Raw genomic sequence first — 17,574 nt, 5'->3', positions numbered from 1 at the left:
TCGAAGTGTGAATAAACAAAAGAAGCAGCAGCCCCCACCTCCACCTCCCCCCCCAACGCAGGGCACAGAAGGTTCTGGGGATGGGGAGCCCAAGCCCAAAAAACAGCGGCAGAGGAGGGAGAGGAGGAAACCTGGGGCCCAGCCCAGAAAACGGAAAACAAAGCAGGCCGTTCCGATCGTCGAGCCACAGGAACCGGAGATCAAGCTAAAGTACGCCACCCAATCGCTGGATAAAACCGACGCCAAGAATAAGTCCTTTTTCCCGTACATTCACGTAGTGAACAAGTGTGAGATGGGGGCGGTTTGCACAATCATCAATGCTGAGGAAGAGGAACAGAGCAAGCTGGCAAAGGGCCGGAAGGGCCAGCGCTCACTGACCCCTCCGCCCAGCAGCGCGGAAAGCAAGGTGCTCCCCTCGTCCTCCTTCGTCCTTCAGGGCCCCGTGGTGACCGAGTCTGCCGTGCTGGGGCACCTGGTCTGCTGCCTCTGTGGTAAGTGGGCCAGCTATCGGAATATGGGCGACCTCTTTGGTCCCTTTTACCCTCAAGATTACGCAGCCACCCTCCCCAAGAACCCGCCTCCCAAGAGAGCCACAGAAATGCAGAACAAAGTAAAGGTACGGCACAAAAGTGCTTCCAACGGCTGTTCCAAGACGGACACGGAGGAGGAGGAAGAGGAGGAGGAGGAGGAAGAGCAGCAGTCGCAGCAGCAGCAGCCACAGCCGCAGCAGCCACAACAGCCACCACCAACCCCGCAGCCAAAGGAGCAGAAGGAGCAGCGCAGTCTGGCCACCCACCCCAGGTTTAAGAGACGACACCGCTCTGAGGACTGTGGCGGCACCCCGCGCTCCCTTTCCCGGGGGATCCCTTGTAAAAAAGGCTACCGCAGAGGGCGGCAGCGGCCCCAGTGAAAAGACTCCTTCGGACTCAAAGCCCGCGGGGCCCGCGTCAGAAGGCGCAGGCCCTGAGCTGGAGCTACACATTCCTGAGCTACCTCTAGACAGTAATGAACTTTGGGTCCACGAGGGCTGTGTTCTCTGGGCCAACGGCATCTACCTGGTCTGTGGCAGGCTCTACGGGCTGCAGGAAGCCTTGGAAATAGCCAGAGAAATGGTGAGTAGGAGAAGGCCGGCGGCTCTGCTGCTTCCCGCGACTTTTGCTTTGCGTGCCCCTCCCTGACCTTGGCCAGGCAGCTCCTTCTCTTTCTCTGTCTCCATTTTCTCTCAAGAGCCATACTTGGCTGATTCCTTCCTCATAGTCTGCAGACCTCCAGGCTCAGGGTTTGCTTTGGAGAGCCGATAGCTCTTCCTCTTTCCAGTTGAGCTCCTAGGGGAGTGCAGAGTTCAGGACGGGTGATGGCAGGTTTGGGAGAAGTGATGCCCCTTCCCCATCAGCATCTCTGCCAAATGGAGGCACACACCTCACACCTGAACCACCCTAGTAGCCTGTGGCTGGGTCTGCCTGTCCCAGGGCTCTCCCCACTGTGTGATTGCTGTTGTTTTGCTGAAAATGTCTTGAGTGGGGAAAGAACTTTTGGTTTTACTTTACTGGTTTTTGTTTGTTTGGGTGAGACAGTTGGGGTTAAGTGACTTGCCCAGGGTCACACAAGTAGTAAGTGTCAATTGTCTGAGGCCCGATTTGAACTCAAGTCCCCCTGACTTCAGGGATGGCACTCTAATCCACTGCACCACCCAGCTGCCCCTCGTTTTACTCTGATGAATTTCTTTTCCCTGACCTCATCAGGCCCTGCACGTTCAGTTAGCTTGATGCAGTCCTCCATCTGTGTAATGGCCTGGTCTGTCCTGAGCCAAGGGCCACGTCACCATCTTCACTAGCGAACATGAGTGCCTGGGTGTCCGGTGTCCACCTCTGGCTCTGTGGGCCGAGACCGTGTTCCTTCGATTTCTCCCTGGTGGTCACTTGGATATTTCCCCTTGTTCTTGTCACTCAGACAGGTGACTCCCCCCACGCCCTTTCCTGTGCCCCCAGGCCTGGAGTGCTGTCCTCCCCTCCACTTTCTGCACAGATCACCTTTGACAGGAGGCTTGTCTTGGTCTCTTCATCTGTCAGTGCCTCCCTCAGCCCTCCCCTCCCCCAGATCACTTTTAGGTTGTATGCTGTTGTTTCTCTAGCTCAGATGTGAGCTCCTTGGGCAGTTGTTCTGTTTTTGTCTTTGGGTTCCTGGTGCCTGGCATGGTGCTTGGCACACAATTGGTGCTTAATAAATGCTTGGTTTTTCCATGGCTGAGCTACTGAGGTCCATTAGGAGACCTGGCTCTTCACTGGTCAAAGCTGTTCCCTCCGTAGGAGTTCCCTGTTCCTATACCAGTGAATTCAGAAGTCTGGCCTGTCCCAGAAGTTTTGTATAGATGTCTGTGTGTGTAGGTGCATGCCCTCGCACACGCAGGAATTTGGGGGTTCAGAACTGCTGAATACTTCATGCAAAGAGGTCCTCAGGGAGGTCATGTCGGTGGCCTCCCTTTGGGCTCTGCACCCTTAACTTGGAGGTCCCATGGCTCAGCCCTGCCTACTGGAGCTCCCTTCTCTTGGTGTGGCCTCTGAGGACTCACTGAACCGATCCTTCCAGGACTTTATTTCCCCAGCTGAGAAGGTCTTCCCAAACAGTGTGCCTGCTCCAGGAGGCATTGGCCTTCAGACTGGTCACTGCACAGGTAGCATGAATTGTCTCCTCCAGTTCCTTTGAGGAACAGCTAGATGGTGTGTTTGCGGGTCAGGCTTTGGGCCTCCACTGGGAGCCTCCCCCTGCCCCCAGACGGCTCGGGCCTCTTCCGGACCTTGGGACCAGCTCATCTTCCTCACTCTTGTTCCCTTGGTCCATGCGCTTTGATAGCTGCACTACAGCAGGGCAGTTTTTGTCTGGCCAGATACTGCTGTGGGGTAGGAAGGAAAGGTAATTGTGACCTGATTTCACTGTGGAAGAAATGAAGGGAGTGCAGTTAAGCCTTTTTGTTTTGTTGTGTTTGGGGGGGGGGGGGTTGTGGGGCAATGAGGATTAAGTGACTTGCCCAGGGTCACACAGCTAGTAAGTGTCAAGTGTCTGAGGCTGAATTTGAACTCAGGTCCTCCTGACTCCAGGGCCAGTGCTTTATCTAGCTGCCCCTGCAGTTAAGCCTTAATCTGGACCTGTAGAGTTGGAGTGCCCATTTCTATTTCTTGGCTTCTCCAGGTTTTTTTTATTTTCGAGGAGATCTTAAATTTGGCCCAGGTGATTACACGGCCCATTTCATTCACTTGCAGGAGGATTGGGGCATATGGTACAAAGAATGGTGAGCTTGGCATCAGGAAAGTTATGCCTGGTTCTTTGCTCCCAGGCACATGAGCATTTCGGCTATGTTCCCATCTGTAAAATGGGTGTGAGGGGGCTTCTCCTGTGTCTACTTCACTGGCAGTGGCTCATCAGCCCACAGAGTCTTTCAAAAGTCCAGTGACCCCTGTGGTGACCCCGAGTGCCTGCTTCCCTCCGTGGCCCGTTCTCACTTACTGGATTGAGAACCCACTGGCTGGGAAGCTGGTCTTACTTGGCGGTCAAGAAAAACACTGATGGGAAGTTATTATGTTTTTAAAAATCCACTTCCCCCTGTATTTCAGTAGGCCTTGGATATCGTCAGATGAGGGGGTGTTGGCGGGGAATGTGTGCCCACCCAGAGAAGTTCAGGCTTCCCTGGAATGATCGCTGATGCTGCTGCCTGGCGCACTTGAAGGCCTGCTGCAAGGGAGGGCCAGTTCTCCGGGCCTGAGGGTGGGGGCTGCTGTTGCCTTTTACTTCTGAACTTAAAACACCAAGTAAAAGGAGCCCTTTTAAATATTCTTCACAGTCAGAAAAAGAATTCCTGCATGAATCTGGGAGTCTCCTATTGGGTGTGTATCTTGTGTGCCTGTATCTGCATATGCATGTGCGTGTGTGTCTGCATGTGTGTGTGTCTGCATGTGTGCGCACGCACAGCTTGCTGCTCTTTCTTTAATTTGCTGAGGAGTGACTTGAGCTGCCTGGGCCTTTGGCTCTCGTCTGTGGAGAGTAGGTGTCTCTGGTGGTTCTGTGGCTCAGTTTCTCCCTTTAAGCATTCTGCACACAGTAGACACTCAATAGCTGCCAGGCTATTTGTTCTTGTGTAAAATTGGGGGGAGGAGGCAGGTGACCACAACCTGATGTCCCTTCCAGCTTTCCATCTCGGCACTCTCTTCTCCTTTCCCTGCGGAACCTCACCTTGTTGTGGAGACACCATTTGTCAAGGTCACTTTGAATTGTGTTTTATCTTCCAAGGTGTTAGCAGGCACATACAATTTATTTTCATCTACTTAATGAACTTGTTCTCAATTCTATCATCCAGGATAGGGCCACATAAATTTCATTAGAGATCCATTTCTGCCTGTGTATTTATCAGGTGTTTTGACAAGCATGATGTTCCAACATAAAGCATGATGACTTCTGAGGGAGTGAGCAGCTCCTCGTTGACCCCTAGGCAGCAGTCAGTCCCAGAGTCATTACAGAGGGCTCTGGGGTCTCCTGCTGAATGCTTGGGGGAGGAGGTCTGTCTTCTCAGGACTGTGAGGGGAGAGGATCCTTCCAGACCTTCCCCACAGCTTGCCTGGTTGGATTCGGTGAGTCTGAGGGCTTGCCTTTTGGGCTGTCTTACACTTGGGGCCCTTGATGGAACAGTGCTGGGGGAGGGCATGTCTCTTCAGGGCTGCCAGTGGAGGTGGGAGGCTGAGGCTGAGGAAAGCAGGTTTCATTCATCTCTTGGCCCAACATTACCTTTATAGCCAAGAAAGGGGTTTGGGAACTTAAGAGTGACCGACAGAGCACTTTCCACCCATTAATCTGTGCTGAATCTGGGGTCAGGAAGACCCAAGTGCAGATTCACTTCAGATGCTGACTAACTCTCCCTCTGGACTCATCTCTTCACTTGTCTGGGAAGGCAGCATAAATATGGTCCCCATTTACAGAGAAGAAAACTGAGATTCCAGCATCAGTCATTTAACAGGCATTTATTAAGTGATCCCTGTGTGCCCAGCACTCCATGAAGCACTGCAGATACAAAGAAAGCAAAAACCTGCCTTCAAAAAACTCCCATTCAAAGGAGTGAGACAATGTGCAAATTATGGTGCAAAGACAAGTTATAGCTTGTGTGAGTAAGAGATTATCTCGGGGAAGATACTAGCAGGGTGGAGAGGCCAGGAGGGGAGGCCAGGAGGCTGAACAATGCAGGCAATGGGGGGGAGTTGGGAGACCCCCAGCAGGAGATGAGGGCTGGCACCCTGAAGCTGGTCGTGTCGCAGGAGAGAGAAGGAGACGTGTCAGAGATTTGGGGAAGGTAGAAGCGAGGAGATTTGGCAGCAGATTCTTCATGTGGCTGAGGGAGAGGGAGGAGTCAGCGTTGGCCCCGAGGCTATGGACTGAGAGGATGGCACTGGGGAAATGGGGAAGAGGGAAGAATTTGGGGAGGAAGTCGAATGAATTCCTTTTTTGGACATGTCGAGTTCAGGGTGTGCAATAGCCAGTCGGTCCTTCTTGGCCTGGGATTTCTCCTCTGCTGCATCTTTCAGATTGTGCCCTGACCTGGTACGGCCTCGTCACCTCACACCTGAACCACCCTAGTAGCCTGTGGCTGGGTCTGCCTGTCCCAGGGCTCTCCCCACTGTGTGACCAGGGGATTGTCCTAAAGCCCAGCTCCGACTGTGTCACTCACTGTAGATTCCAGGATCCTGCCTCTCCAGACTTCCTGCACCCCAGTGTGTATGCTTTGACCCAGGGACACTGGCCTCCCGGAGGTCTCTGTCCCTTGGCTCTGGGCATCGTCCTCTGGAATGTGCCCCTTCTTCTACCTACAGGCTTCCTTTAAGTCTCAACTAAAACCCCAGCTTTTACAGGAAGGCCCTCCTCTGTTGGCGATTTCCTATTTACCCTGTATCTGAGTTATTCGTACAATGTTTGTTTCTTGTCTGCCTCGTTACACTGAGAGCTCAAGGACAGGGACTATCTTTGGTCTTTGTTTCCCTAGCACTTAGTAGGTGCTTCATAAATGTTGAGCAGCCGGGGCTGGGGATCTCAATGTGAGGATCATCTGCCCAGGGCTGCTCATGGAGCCCATAGGGAGTGACGAGATCATCCAAGAAGAGAATGGGTGTGGATGGGCCTGGAGGGCCTAGGACCTAGAAAAAGGCACAGTCAGACAGGTAGAAGAACGAGGAAAAGACCGTGCCCCAAACCTAGAGAGGCTGCAGAGAGGTCAGGCAGAATGAGAATCGAGAGGAGGCTTTGGCCGTGAAGATAGCCTTGGAGAGGTCAGTTTCAGGGAAGTGATGAGGCTGAGAGCCAAGCTGCCAAGGGCTTATGGAATGGAAAGAAGAGGGAGCGGAGGCAGGGACGGTGGATGCCCGCCCAGCCTCCCAGAGCAGATGGGGAAGGCTGCTCAGGAGACCGGGCGGTCCGCAGCATTCCTGCCTTCCTAAGGGAACACCACACTCTAAGCTCCCGGTGGAGGGCATCGTGGGCAGTGGTGGCTGAGCCCAGCCTCCCAGCTTCCTAGGCCTGGAGCTGAGGAGCCTCCACAAGTCACAGGGTTCATGCTGGAGGCAGGCTCAGAGCTAGGTCCTCTGCCCGGCCTGCTTCACTTTGGTTCATTCACTTCCCAACAAGTGCTTAGTTGGGTCTCTCCACTTTTCTCTTCTAAAGGGCCACTGTGGCTTCCTTTGATCCCTCTGCAGGAATCCCCAGCTCTCACCCTGGCTGTCCCTGTCACTGTGTTTATCTCTTTGGGTTCCCCTTAGGGAAGGGTGGCAGCCAGGCTGGCCACTGGGGCCAGATGACTTAGAGAAGGCCTGTACATGCTCCCAGTCTTGGGAGTGTTGTTTCCTGAGTAGCCTTAAAGAAGTGTTGGGTAAGACCATGCCTAGCTGTGCAGTGATGTGCCATTTTGGTGTGGGAAGTGGTGAAGAAGGGAGAGCCAGTCCTGTCTTTATGGGGGGGGGGGCAGGGGAGCTACAGGAGGGACCAAGCATTTCAGGAGCACCTGCCATGTGCCAGGCCCTATGCCAAGTGCTCCACACACAGGGTTGGATGGGAGCAGCGTGCAGCTGGATTGAATGGTCTTTGCAGAGTAGTTCTTTCTGGCTATGACGTCGCCATATGCAGGACAAAAGGGACATTCTGGATAGCTTGACTTCATTCATCATGTTACATTTTTTTTTTGGTGAGGCAATTGGGGTTAAGTGACTTGCCCAGGGCACACAGCCAGTAAGTGTTAAGTGTCTGAGGCCGGATTTGAACTCAGGTATTCCTGACTCCAGGGCCGGTGCTCTATCCACTGCACCATCTAGCTGCCCCGTCGGGTTACTTTTTAATGGGGGGGGAGGTGTCTGACAGGTTTTAAAGATATTTCATTGGGGCCTTTTTTTGTTGTTGTTGTTATTTCCCAGTGACACCCTCCCCTCATAATGAAGGGAAGGAAATGAACATTTTTTAAAGCACCCACTGTGTGCCAGGTTCTATGATAAGCCTATTTTACAAGTATTGTCTCATTTGATCTTCATAAGAACCCTGGGAGGGAGGTGCTGTTATTAACCTGAGCCCTGGGGAAGTAGCTCTTAAAATCCCAGTTCTAAAGAAGTAAGAGAACTACATAGAATTGCAAAGGAAAGCAATTATATTGAATTACAGTGATCAGGGTATTTTTTTTTCCAACCCAAGTTCAGGGAGCCCAGGTTAGGTGCCCCTCCCCAGCAGTAAGTTTTGGGGGGACCATTTCTCCTGTTTTCCCGTTCAGTTACAGCTCTCCAGGACCAGGGACTGGAAGAGGGAGAAGAAAGAATGCAAATTCATCTGGATCAGATCTGATTTTCCTGACTCGGCCAGGCATCACGCCACACAGCTTGAGTGTTTTCTGAGCTGCCCAAGAATCCGGAGGGGTTCCCTAATCATTCTCAGTTTACAAAGCATTGACCTGGAGAAAAGTCTGAAGAATGGGAAGCAGGCGCTTAAGGAGGGATCTGTTACCAAATACAGAAACCTTGCTTTGAACAAAGGGCCTTGGGGTGGGGTCGTTTGAGCATTTGATGTTAAGTCTCCTCCCTGGATGTAAAAGGCATTGTGGCAGAGGGCCCCTGCCCTCACAGAGCTTACATGAAAGTAGAGAAGAGAGGGGCCTTCGTTTGACATCTGACAGTGTACTTTCAATGGTCTTGTTTCATTGGGCAGACATTCGGGGCTCCTCGTGTGCAGGCCGTGTTTGCAAGGTGCCGTGACCCAGCCCACACATGTAAAGCCCAAAACAGGGAGATTTTTTTTTTTCATCTTTTCTTTGTACTTTCTTCTCTCTTGTGGCTTAATTAAGTGCTTTGAGAAACTTGAGGCAGGAATGCTAGTTTTCACCTGTGCAGCAGTCGTCCGGTCGTAGGGGAGTGTTTCAGGGAAAGATTGGCACTGAGTTGGTTGGGCATTAGAGAGAGATTGAGACTGAGGTCAGGAGAAGGCCCTTCAGGGTCCAAATGGTGCTGCAAACATGGGAAGAAAAAGTGATGGAGAGGAATGACAGCACAGGAGAGGGGGAGAGGGTCCACTGGGACAGGCCCCTCAGGGCCACAAAGGTCAACGACTGCCCCACAGTATTTTTTTGCCCTGCATTCCGGGGGTGTTATCAGGAAGGCCAGTATCTGATGTTTCCGCTTTACACTGATGCTGATTGGGTCTGGGCATTCTTGGGCATGGGGGGGGGGGGCGGGGAGGCTGGTCATTCTGCTTAGAAGGCTGCCATGATTTGGCCAAGAAGAGGTGGCAGTCGGAGCTTACTCAGTTTTAGGTCTGCAAGGAACCTTAGATATTCTCTGTAAAGAGGAATGTTGCTCCAAGAGGCCCCCAAAGATGCAGAGATTTATCTAAAGTCACCCAGAGAGCAGGCACCGGCTTGGAGCCAAGGCCTGACCTTGGACTTCAAAGCTGGTATTCTTTCCACAGTAACGCGCAGCTTCCTAATTAGGCTGATTGCTTTGGGATTGGAAAAGAAAGGGAATCACAGGGAAGGGTTGATGGAGGAGGTAGCGTTTGTGCCAGGCCTTGAAGAGTGAGGAGGAATTTCAGGCAGATGGAATTGTATAGGGACCTCCACCATTATTATATTGGCTTTGCGTTCGGGCTTTTTGTGTATAACAAAATACACCTTCCATTCCTCCTGGATAGCTTTCTATCACCTAATGATTTAGGGACATTTTGTTTTATATATTTCATTTTTCTCCCAGTTACACTTAGGGGCATTTTAAAAGTAATTTAAAACAAATATTTTCAACATTGTTGGTGCTGGTGCCTAATTTGGAATGTGTGACTTGGGAGAATCTACAACAGGCCATTTTCCTGTGCCCTGATGTTCCTAGTCCTTCTGCAAATGGGAAGTTGTAAGTCCCCAGAAGGTAGGGGCCGCTCATGCCCCAAGCTTCAGGCATTGTGGGCACAGTTACTGCTCTGAAGAGCCAAACACTGAGTCTGGCATTAGACCCTAATCAGGTAAACTCGAAGTGGGGAAGAGGACCAGAGTCAGCAGAACACCTTCTAAGGCAAAAGGATGACTCCATCTGGATCCGTCACAGGAGCTTTCTGTTGTGGGTTTGCAGCTGTCAGAAGCGCCCTGAAAGGCAGCACGGTGCGGGCATGATTGTGATCCTAGTCCTGTAATAACAACTCTCGCTTTGCATCATCAGTCGGGAGACCTGGAGAGTGATCCTTAGTCCTCGGTGACCATGGCAAACAAAAGTAGCCTGCTGTGATTTAGAGACAATCCAGAAGAGATTTGCCCATGGAGGAGTTCGCTTTGTTTGGAAGGATCTTGGTCAGGTGTTCACTTGGGAACAGAGGCTGGCAGTGGTCAGTGTTAGTAACTTGATAGATACTCCTTATTTTGGCACAAGGTACTTCCTGACCCCCGAAGATGACTGACAGAAAAGGGGGCTGTCACTTTAAACTTTGGATGCAGGACCTTGGCGGATGTGTTGGGAACAAGCTCTGTCGCCTTTTTGATTTAACCTTGTATGTGAATGTTGCTTTGGTTCTGCTCCCTTATTCTTTCACCTTGTTGGTTTTGGTTTTGGTTTTTGCGGGGCCCTGACTTGCCCAGGGTCACACAGCTAGTAAGTGTCGAGTGTCAGAAGCTGGATTTGAACTCAGATACTCCTGAATCTAGGGCCAGTGCTTTATCCACTGTGCCACCTAGCTGCTCCCTCTTTTTTTTTTTTACATTGTTTAAATTTTTCCACATTTATTTGAATTCTTCATATTCACTGTCCCCTTTAGTGAAGGAATATTAAATCTCTGTATCATAATTTGTCTAACCTCCCCCATCAATTGGGCAACCTTTTGTCACACAGAATGCAGCTATGAACTCTTGGGTACTTTGGGTACCTTTTCTTGTGGTGAGCCTTCTTGGGATATAGAGCCCCAGGAATGGGGTTCTCTGGTGAAAGGATATGAAGAACTGAGTCATTTTTCTGTATGATTCCAGATTGATTTACAGAATGATTGAACAAATTCACATTGGTATTGGCAGGGAATTAGTGTTCTGTCTCCCTGCAGCACCTTTGGTGATGTTTCCTTCTTTCTCTATTAGCATTTTTGCTGGTTTGGTTAGAGTTACCTCAGGGTTCTTTTAATTTGCATTTATCTGATTAGTGATCCTGAACACTGTTCAGATAGCTTTTTTGTAGTTTGTTTTTTTCTTTCTGAAAATGGTTTTGTTCCTGTCCTTTGACCATTTGCCTATTGGGGAATGGCTCTTGATTCATAATATCAATCGACACCATATAACATTTGATATCTTTGAATTTTATATGATAAGTCTGTTTTGTCTTCTATAAGCTGCCTTGTCTTTTCTGGTTAGGAATTTCCCCTTGGTCCACCATTATGAAAGATATAACCTTCAGTTCTCCTAATTATTTTTGTTGTTACACTTTTCTACTTAATATACTTTACTCATTTGGAACTTGTAGTATGTAGTGTATACGGTGCAAGAAGTTAATTTATACCACTTTTTTAAAACCAAAATACTTTGTTTTTTGCAGTAGTTCTTATTGAGTGGGTAGTCCCTTTCTCTAGTCATTTTATGTTTTGGGGTTTATTTAATGCTAGCCTGTTTGCATATATTTTTAGATCTTTCTTGTCTGGTGTAGTTTGCTGATTTTTTTAATCTGGTACTGTGTACTTGTGATAATTACTGATATATGGTATAATTTAAACTCTGGTAGCATCATCCACCCCGCCACCCTCTTTGCATCCCAGCTTTCCTACTTTTTTCCATCACATCCCTTAATGTTCTTGATCTTTCATTCTTCTAAGTCAATTTTACTATTTTGTCTGGTATTATATGGGCATGAAACTAATCTGTAGACTATTTTGGCAAGTATTCGAATATTTATTGTACTGTCCTGACTCTGGAATGAACATTTAATAGCTCTTCAATTGTTAACGTATTTTATGTCTGTAAACATTGTTTTTATAGTTGTGTTTGTGTAAGTGTTGTGTGTCAGTGGGTTAACTCTCGGATAGTTACGGCATTTTTGTTGTGATCCTGCGTGTAATTTTTCTTCCCAGCTCTCCCTCCTGGGGTCTTGTTAGTATCATACGGAAAGGCTAATGGGTTTTGTAGACGTATTTACTAACCTGCTACTTTACAGAAGCTATTCATTATCTTGATAAATATTATCATTGATCCTCTGGGGTTCTCTAAGTAAATCATCCTATCATCTGCAAATAGAGACAATTTTGCTTCTTTGTTTGTATTACTGTTAGAGCCGGCACTTGTGACACTGTGTGAACTAATAGCAAAGACAACAGGCATCCTTTGCTTTACCCATGTTCTTACTGGGAAGGTTTCCACTGTCTGCTATAAATAATGCTGGCTCTAGGTTTTAGATGGATGTTTTTATTGAGCTAAAACCCTTTTATTATAGTGATTCGAATGTTGAAAAGAGTGCTGTGACTTGTCAGAAGTCTTTTCTACATCCACTGACATAATTGCATGATTTTTGTTTTTCACTATTGGTGTGCTTTAATTTTCCCATTTTTAAATTATTCTTACATTTCTTGTGTAAATTCAATATGATCATAGTGAATTACTCTTTAAATATATTTCTATATATTTTTTACTGATATTTAATATTTTTGTGTCGGTCCTGCTGCACTACGAATCAGTAACCAGTCACCGTTTATCAAGTGCTTACTGTGTGCCAAGCACTAGGCTAAGTTCTGGGACACTAAATGGTGCCCAACTTGATTATCATAACTGATACTTATAGAATATTTTAAAGTTTGCAATATGCTTTATATACATTAATTATCTCATGACAGTCCAGTGAGATAGTTAGTACAGGTATTCTCTCCATTTTCTAGATTAAATGCTGAGGCAAAGAGAGGTTAAGGGACTCATTCACCTGAAGTCACATCTACTTGAAGGTAGATGTCAGGGATGAGATTTGAACCCAGGTATTTCTGACTGTCTCCTACTCCCTGCTTATGAATAAAATACCACTTGGGTGCTAATCCCTTTGTACCTCTTGTCTCCCATCCTATAGGGGGACCTGATGTTCCAGAAGTTACCATTTGTATTTCCTATAAAAGCCACCTGTTTGGTTCTCAGCACCTTCCATCCCTTCTTCTGTCTGCCACTATCACTGCAACAGCACATAGGGACACTCCCCCCTCCCCTCCCCGAGAGAGGAATATTCTAGATCAGGTTGCCCAGTGTAGTCGTTGTCTGGCTCTGCCCAGCACACTGGCCAGACTGGCTGGATGCTGCCTGGGAACTGGGGAAGAATGGTGGACAAGAGCTGTGTAGGCAGAAAGGTATCTACACCAGAGGTGTGTGGGCCAAGCTGCCCCTTCCTGAGTGCCAGTGCTGCCCCAACCAGAATAAAAGGTCATTGGGAAATGTTTAACCAAATGTATAGAGAATGTGAATTTGTGGTTTTTAAAGCCAAGTCAAGAAGTACCCCCAGGAATCTGTTTCTATTTGAATTGCTGATAGTGTGAACACTCAAATGATATTTTTTTCATACCAGTATTTCATTACAAACAAGATGCTTCTGATCCTTTTTCCACCTTTTCTAATTTGAATAGGCAAAATTTGAAATGAATGATATTTTATGTCTTTGAAGAAACACCATATCATTTAGAAGAAGCAACTTAGGGTGTGGGAAGGGTCTTGGACTCAAAGCATGAATTCCCTTCCCCGATGGGACACTTCATAGCTGTGGGATTCGGAGCCATTCTCTCCATTCTTAGCCTTGGTGTTGTCCTCGGTAAAGAGACTGTCTTACAAGCTGCAGAACAGAATACAAACAGGAGGTGCTGCCACTGCCGAGTTGGTGACGTAAGCTAAGATCTGAGGCCGTTCGGGAAGGGGCCAGCAAGGGCCATCGGAGCCTCCTTTGAGCGCGGCTTTTAACTTTGTGGACTAAGTTTTCCATCTCTTTCAAGCAAGGACCTCTGTAAGCTCTCGAAACAATCATGTGCCATATAAATGCCAGCTCTTACTAACAACTTCCTGAAGTACTTGTCTGCCTCCTGCACTGCTACACACATCACCTCAGCAGGTCCCCTTCAGAGGGCAGCCTAGTAATGAGCTTCTCAGAACAAAGGCAGAGTGGACCTTGGACAGCAGCCCCAGAGCCTGGCCTATGTCAGCATTCCTGTCACTTCTCCAGGCCTCCAGAGCTCTCGTATTGTTCTACCAAAAGGAATACTAAGCAATCAATACTGTATGTTTTATTCTTTAATGCCCAGTTTTAGAGAATAGTTGGGAAGACCTGCCTGTTTAATTAATTTCATTCAAACTTCATTGATAATCCTGGCTCCCCCCTCCAAAAAAGAAAAAAGCCATCCTGTATGATAAAGGACTTTTTTTTTTGTCTTTATTTTTTATTTTTTTTTTTAATGTATGAGGTATTTTATTTTTTCCATTACATGTAAAGATAGTTCTCAACTTTTGTTTATACAAGCTTTACAATTTCAGATTTTTCTCCCTCCCTCCCCTCCCTCCCCCCTCCCCTAGACAGCAGGTAATCTGATATAGGTTATATCTATATATCTCTATACATATATATATATATATATATATATATATATATATATATATACACATATATATATATATACACATAATAACATTAATCCTATTTCTGCATTAATCCTGTTACAAGAGAAAGAATCAGAGCAGTGATGCAAAACCTCAAAATAGAAAGAAAAAAAAAAAACCAACAGCACCGAAAACAAAAGAAATAATATGGTTCAATCAGCATCTATACTCCACAGTTCTTTCTTTCTTTTTTTTTCTTGGATTTGGAGATCTCTTCTATCATGAGTTCCCTGGAACTCTTCTGTACCATTGCATTGGTGAGAAGAATATAGTCCATCACAGTAGGTCAACACTCAATGTTGATGATACTGTGTACAATGTTCTTCTGGTTCTGCTCATCTCACTCATCATCCGCTCACGTAAGACCCTCCAGGTTTCTCTGAACTCTTCCTGCTCATCATTTCTTACAGCACAATAGTATTCCATTGTATTCATATACCACAACTTGTCCAGCCATTCCCCAATGGATGGGCACCCTCTCAACTTCCAATTCCTTGCTACCACGTAAAGAGCAGCTATAAATATTTTTGTACATGTGGGTCCCTTTCCCCCTTCCATGATTTCTTTGGGCAAAAGACCTAAAAGTGGGATTGCTGGGTCAAAGGGTATGCACAGCTGATAAAGAACTTTTTAAAAGAGGAAGAAGGGGGAGGAAAAGTTCCACAGAATATCACCCACTCTGTCATGAGGACTGCTCCTAGGGGCTTTTTGAAGTTAATCATAGCCACCCCCAAAGCTAGTGGCTTTAGAGTGGGAAGAGACCTTAGAAAGCATTAAGTTTAACCTCTTTGTATGTGTTGGAAATGGGAGATGACTCAGCTCAAAGAAAAGCCTTTAATTTAGGGACTGGTAGATGAGAGACACCAAACCATTTTTGGCTCTCTCTATCTAAAACCCATGACTTATCTCTGCCATTGCCTCAGCACTCAACCTTCCAGTCCTGGTCTGATGGAAAAGGAATTCGTCAGGCCCTCACGGACCACTGTAGACCGTAGGGTCAACAGAAGCCAGCTTCTGACCTAACTTGCAGTCCATGGCCAGATTTCATGTCCCAGGGCCTCAGAGCTGCTGCTGACACGGCTCCCTTTTTGGAGATGTTTCCTTGCTTGCATGCATGCCACAATAACCTGCCCAGTGGAGCCTTCCCAGTAACATTTGTGTGGGTCTCCGGAGAGCCATGCTGGGGCTCCGGGCTCCTAGAGCAGCTTCTGCTTGGCAGAATGGAAGAACAAGCAGGCAATTAGATTCTTGAGGAATTTGCTGACCCCCAACCTGACCTTTGGCAAAGTTGGGTGGGTTCGATTTAAATTCAATCAGTGTGGCACCTAAGCTGGGAAAGCTTAGTCTAGGCAGGGTTTGGACCAATGTCCCTCTCCCATGAGTTTGTTGGTTTTTCCCTAAAAGAAAAATCCATTTTTTTTTTTTTAATTCAAGGATGCATTTTTAGAAATCATCAGTAAATGAACTTCGAAGATCATTTGTGTGGGCCCTCCCTTCCTGACACAGACCATAACACTGCCAGTTGCTGTGCCTTTAAAACTGTTCCTGATGACCAACCTCAGAGAGGAATTGCTCTATATGCCTCCCCAGTCCTATCTGCAGGTGACCGGTGGGCTTTCAGCACTGGGCTCATGCTCATGTCACTGTAACACAAAGGTCACCTGCACCCCATGTTGAGGAGTGGTTTGCTATAGAATGTTTTGGTTTTTAAAATGAAACTTGAAACTTCATCAGAAATTGCAGTGATCTAGTCATTTTATTAGGCAGTGTGGTGCAATAGGAAGAGCTCTGGGATTTGAAGCTCCTCAGTTGGAATCCCATCATACTTGCTGCCTGTGTGACTTTGGGCAGTCCCCCAGCCTCAGTTTCCTCGTCTGTCTAATTAAAGAATTGGACTACTTGCCTTTAAGGTCCTTTACAGCTCTTATATTTATGAACTTGCAAAATTAATTTCATTCAGATACTTTAATTCAGCCTGGGTATGTAAGAGACTTTTCCTTGCCTCCCCGTGAAAGGTGCACACCATCAGGAGAAAAATGCTCATTGAACTTGTGCAAATGAAGTGTATGAGCCTTTAGCAGAGATACAGGGAAAGAGCAGGTGATAGAGAGAGAACACATCTGGAGAGGCCTAGCACTGGCCCGTAGAGTCAGTGATAGAAGTTATTTTGCTTACTTCCATTACCAAGTGTAGACACGACGTGTAATAAAATGAGCTGGAAGTCATGTAGGAGTCTCATATAACCTGTTTGTGAAACTTTAAAAAAAATTTTTCCAAATTCTCCCCACCCACCCATTGAGAAGGCAAGAAGCATGATGCTCATTATACATAGGGAGTCCTGCAAAACACATTTCCATATTAACTGTGTTGTCTTCACTGAGTCCATCCATTCTCCATCTGGATGTGGATAGCATAGTTCGTCATGAGATGTTTGGAATTGTAGTGGATCATTGTAGTGATTCTAGGAGCTAAGTCATTCGCAGTTGATCATTGTTAACAATATTGCTATTACTGTGTACAGTGTGGTTCTGCTCCCTTCACTTTGCATCAGCTTATAGAAGTCTTCCCAGGTTTTTCTGAAACCATCCCCTTCATCATTTGTGAAGCTTTTCTAAAGAGATTATGTGAATCAAGCATTCCTGTATTGAATAATTAAACGTTCTAATTCCTCTTCATTATTGAGAGCTTGGAGCTTTAATGTCTCAAATTAACTCTTATATCAAAGTCTTTTGACTACAAAAACTCCCGTTTAAACTTTTTTTGCATCTGATCTTTAAGCTATTGATTTTTATCCACCCCAATAGAAAATGAACATTAATACCTGCAGTGCCTGATAACAGTAGACAGCTCACCCTTCTGAATATTCTCATCTTGGGCTTTTTGGCATTGGATTTCCCATGTGCTGTCTGTTGAAATCCTATTTAGACCAAACTCACATGCTTCCTCCTGAAGTCTTCTCTCTTCTCCTTCCCACCTGAGTCAGAAGCAATTCTCCTTCCTTAGACCTCTCATGGGGCCCCTACAGTTGGCCTTTGTCTTCTGACCCTGGTAAATAGACTTGTGGTGTGAGAGCATTTAAAAAAGCTGAACTGATTGTTAAATTGAATTTCTCCCCCATTATAGATGTTCAGAGAAAAGGGCTTCAGATTCACTTAATTATCCTGAGATTCTCCTGGAGCATTTAGCTTACATGCACATCTGTAGTACTTTAAGGCTGATTTTCATAACTGTGAGGCTGGTGGGATTAATACAAAGTATGACCCCATTTCAAGGGTGAGGGAGTACTGGCTCTGAGAGAGAGGGATTTACCCATTATCCTCCTGTTGGTCAGTATCTGAGGCAGAATTTGAATCCAGCTCCCCCGAGTCCAGCACTCTTCATTGCTTTTAGAGGCTGCCTCTCAAGCTAATGAGTATTTTGCATGTCTAAAAATGTTTGTTGAA

The 17,574-nt window shown here is 46.9% G+C and overlaps 1 protein-coding gene across 1 annotated transcript in view; it reads left to right on the top strand.

The window, feature by feature from the left end:
- Window positions 1-17,574, top strand: part of TCF20 (transcription factor 20) — a 92,077-nt gene that overhangs the window by 47,296 nt on the left and 27,207 nt on the right. The window contains 2 exon segments of the mRNA XM_043966321.1: window positions 3-871; window positions 873-1,112. Coding sequence (XP_043822256.1) covers window positions 3-871; window positions 873-1,112 — 1,109 coding nt within the window.

This window comes from Dromiciops gliroides, chromosome 5, assembly GCF_019393635.1.
Source record: "Dromiciops gliroides isolate mDroGli1 chromosome 5, mDroGli1.pri, whole genome shotgun sequence".
NCBI classification, from domain to species: Eukaryota; Metazoa; Chordata; class Mammalia; order Microbiotheria; family Microbiotheriidae; genus Dromiciops; species Dromiciops gliroides.
The sequence above is the reverse complement of the archived record's forward strand: the minus strand, read 5'-3'. Positions and strand labels throughout refer to the sequence as shown.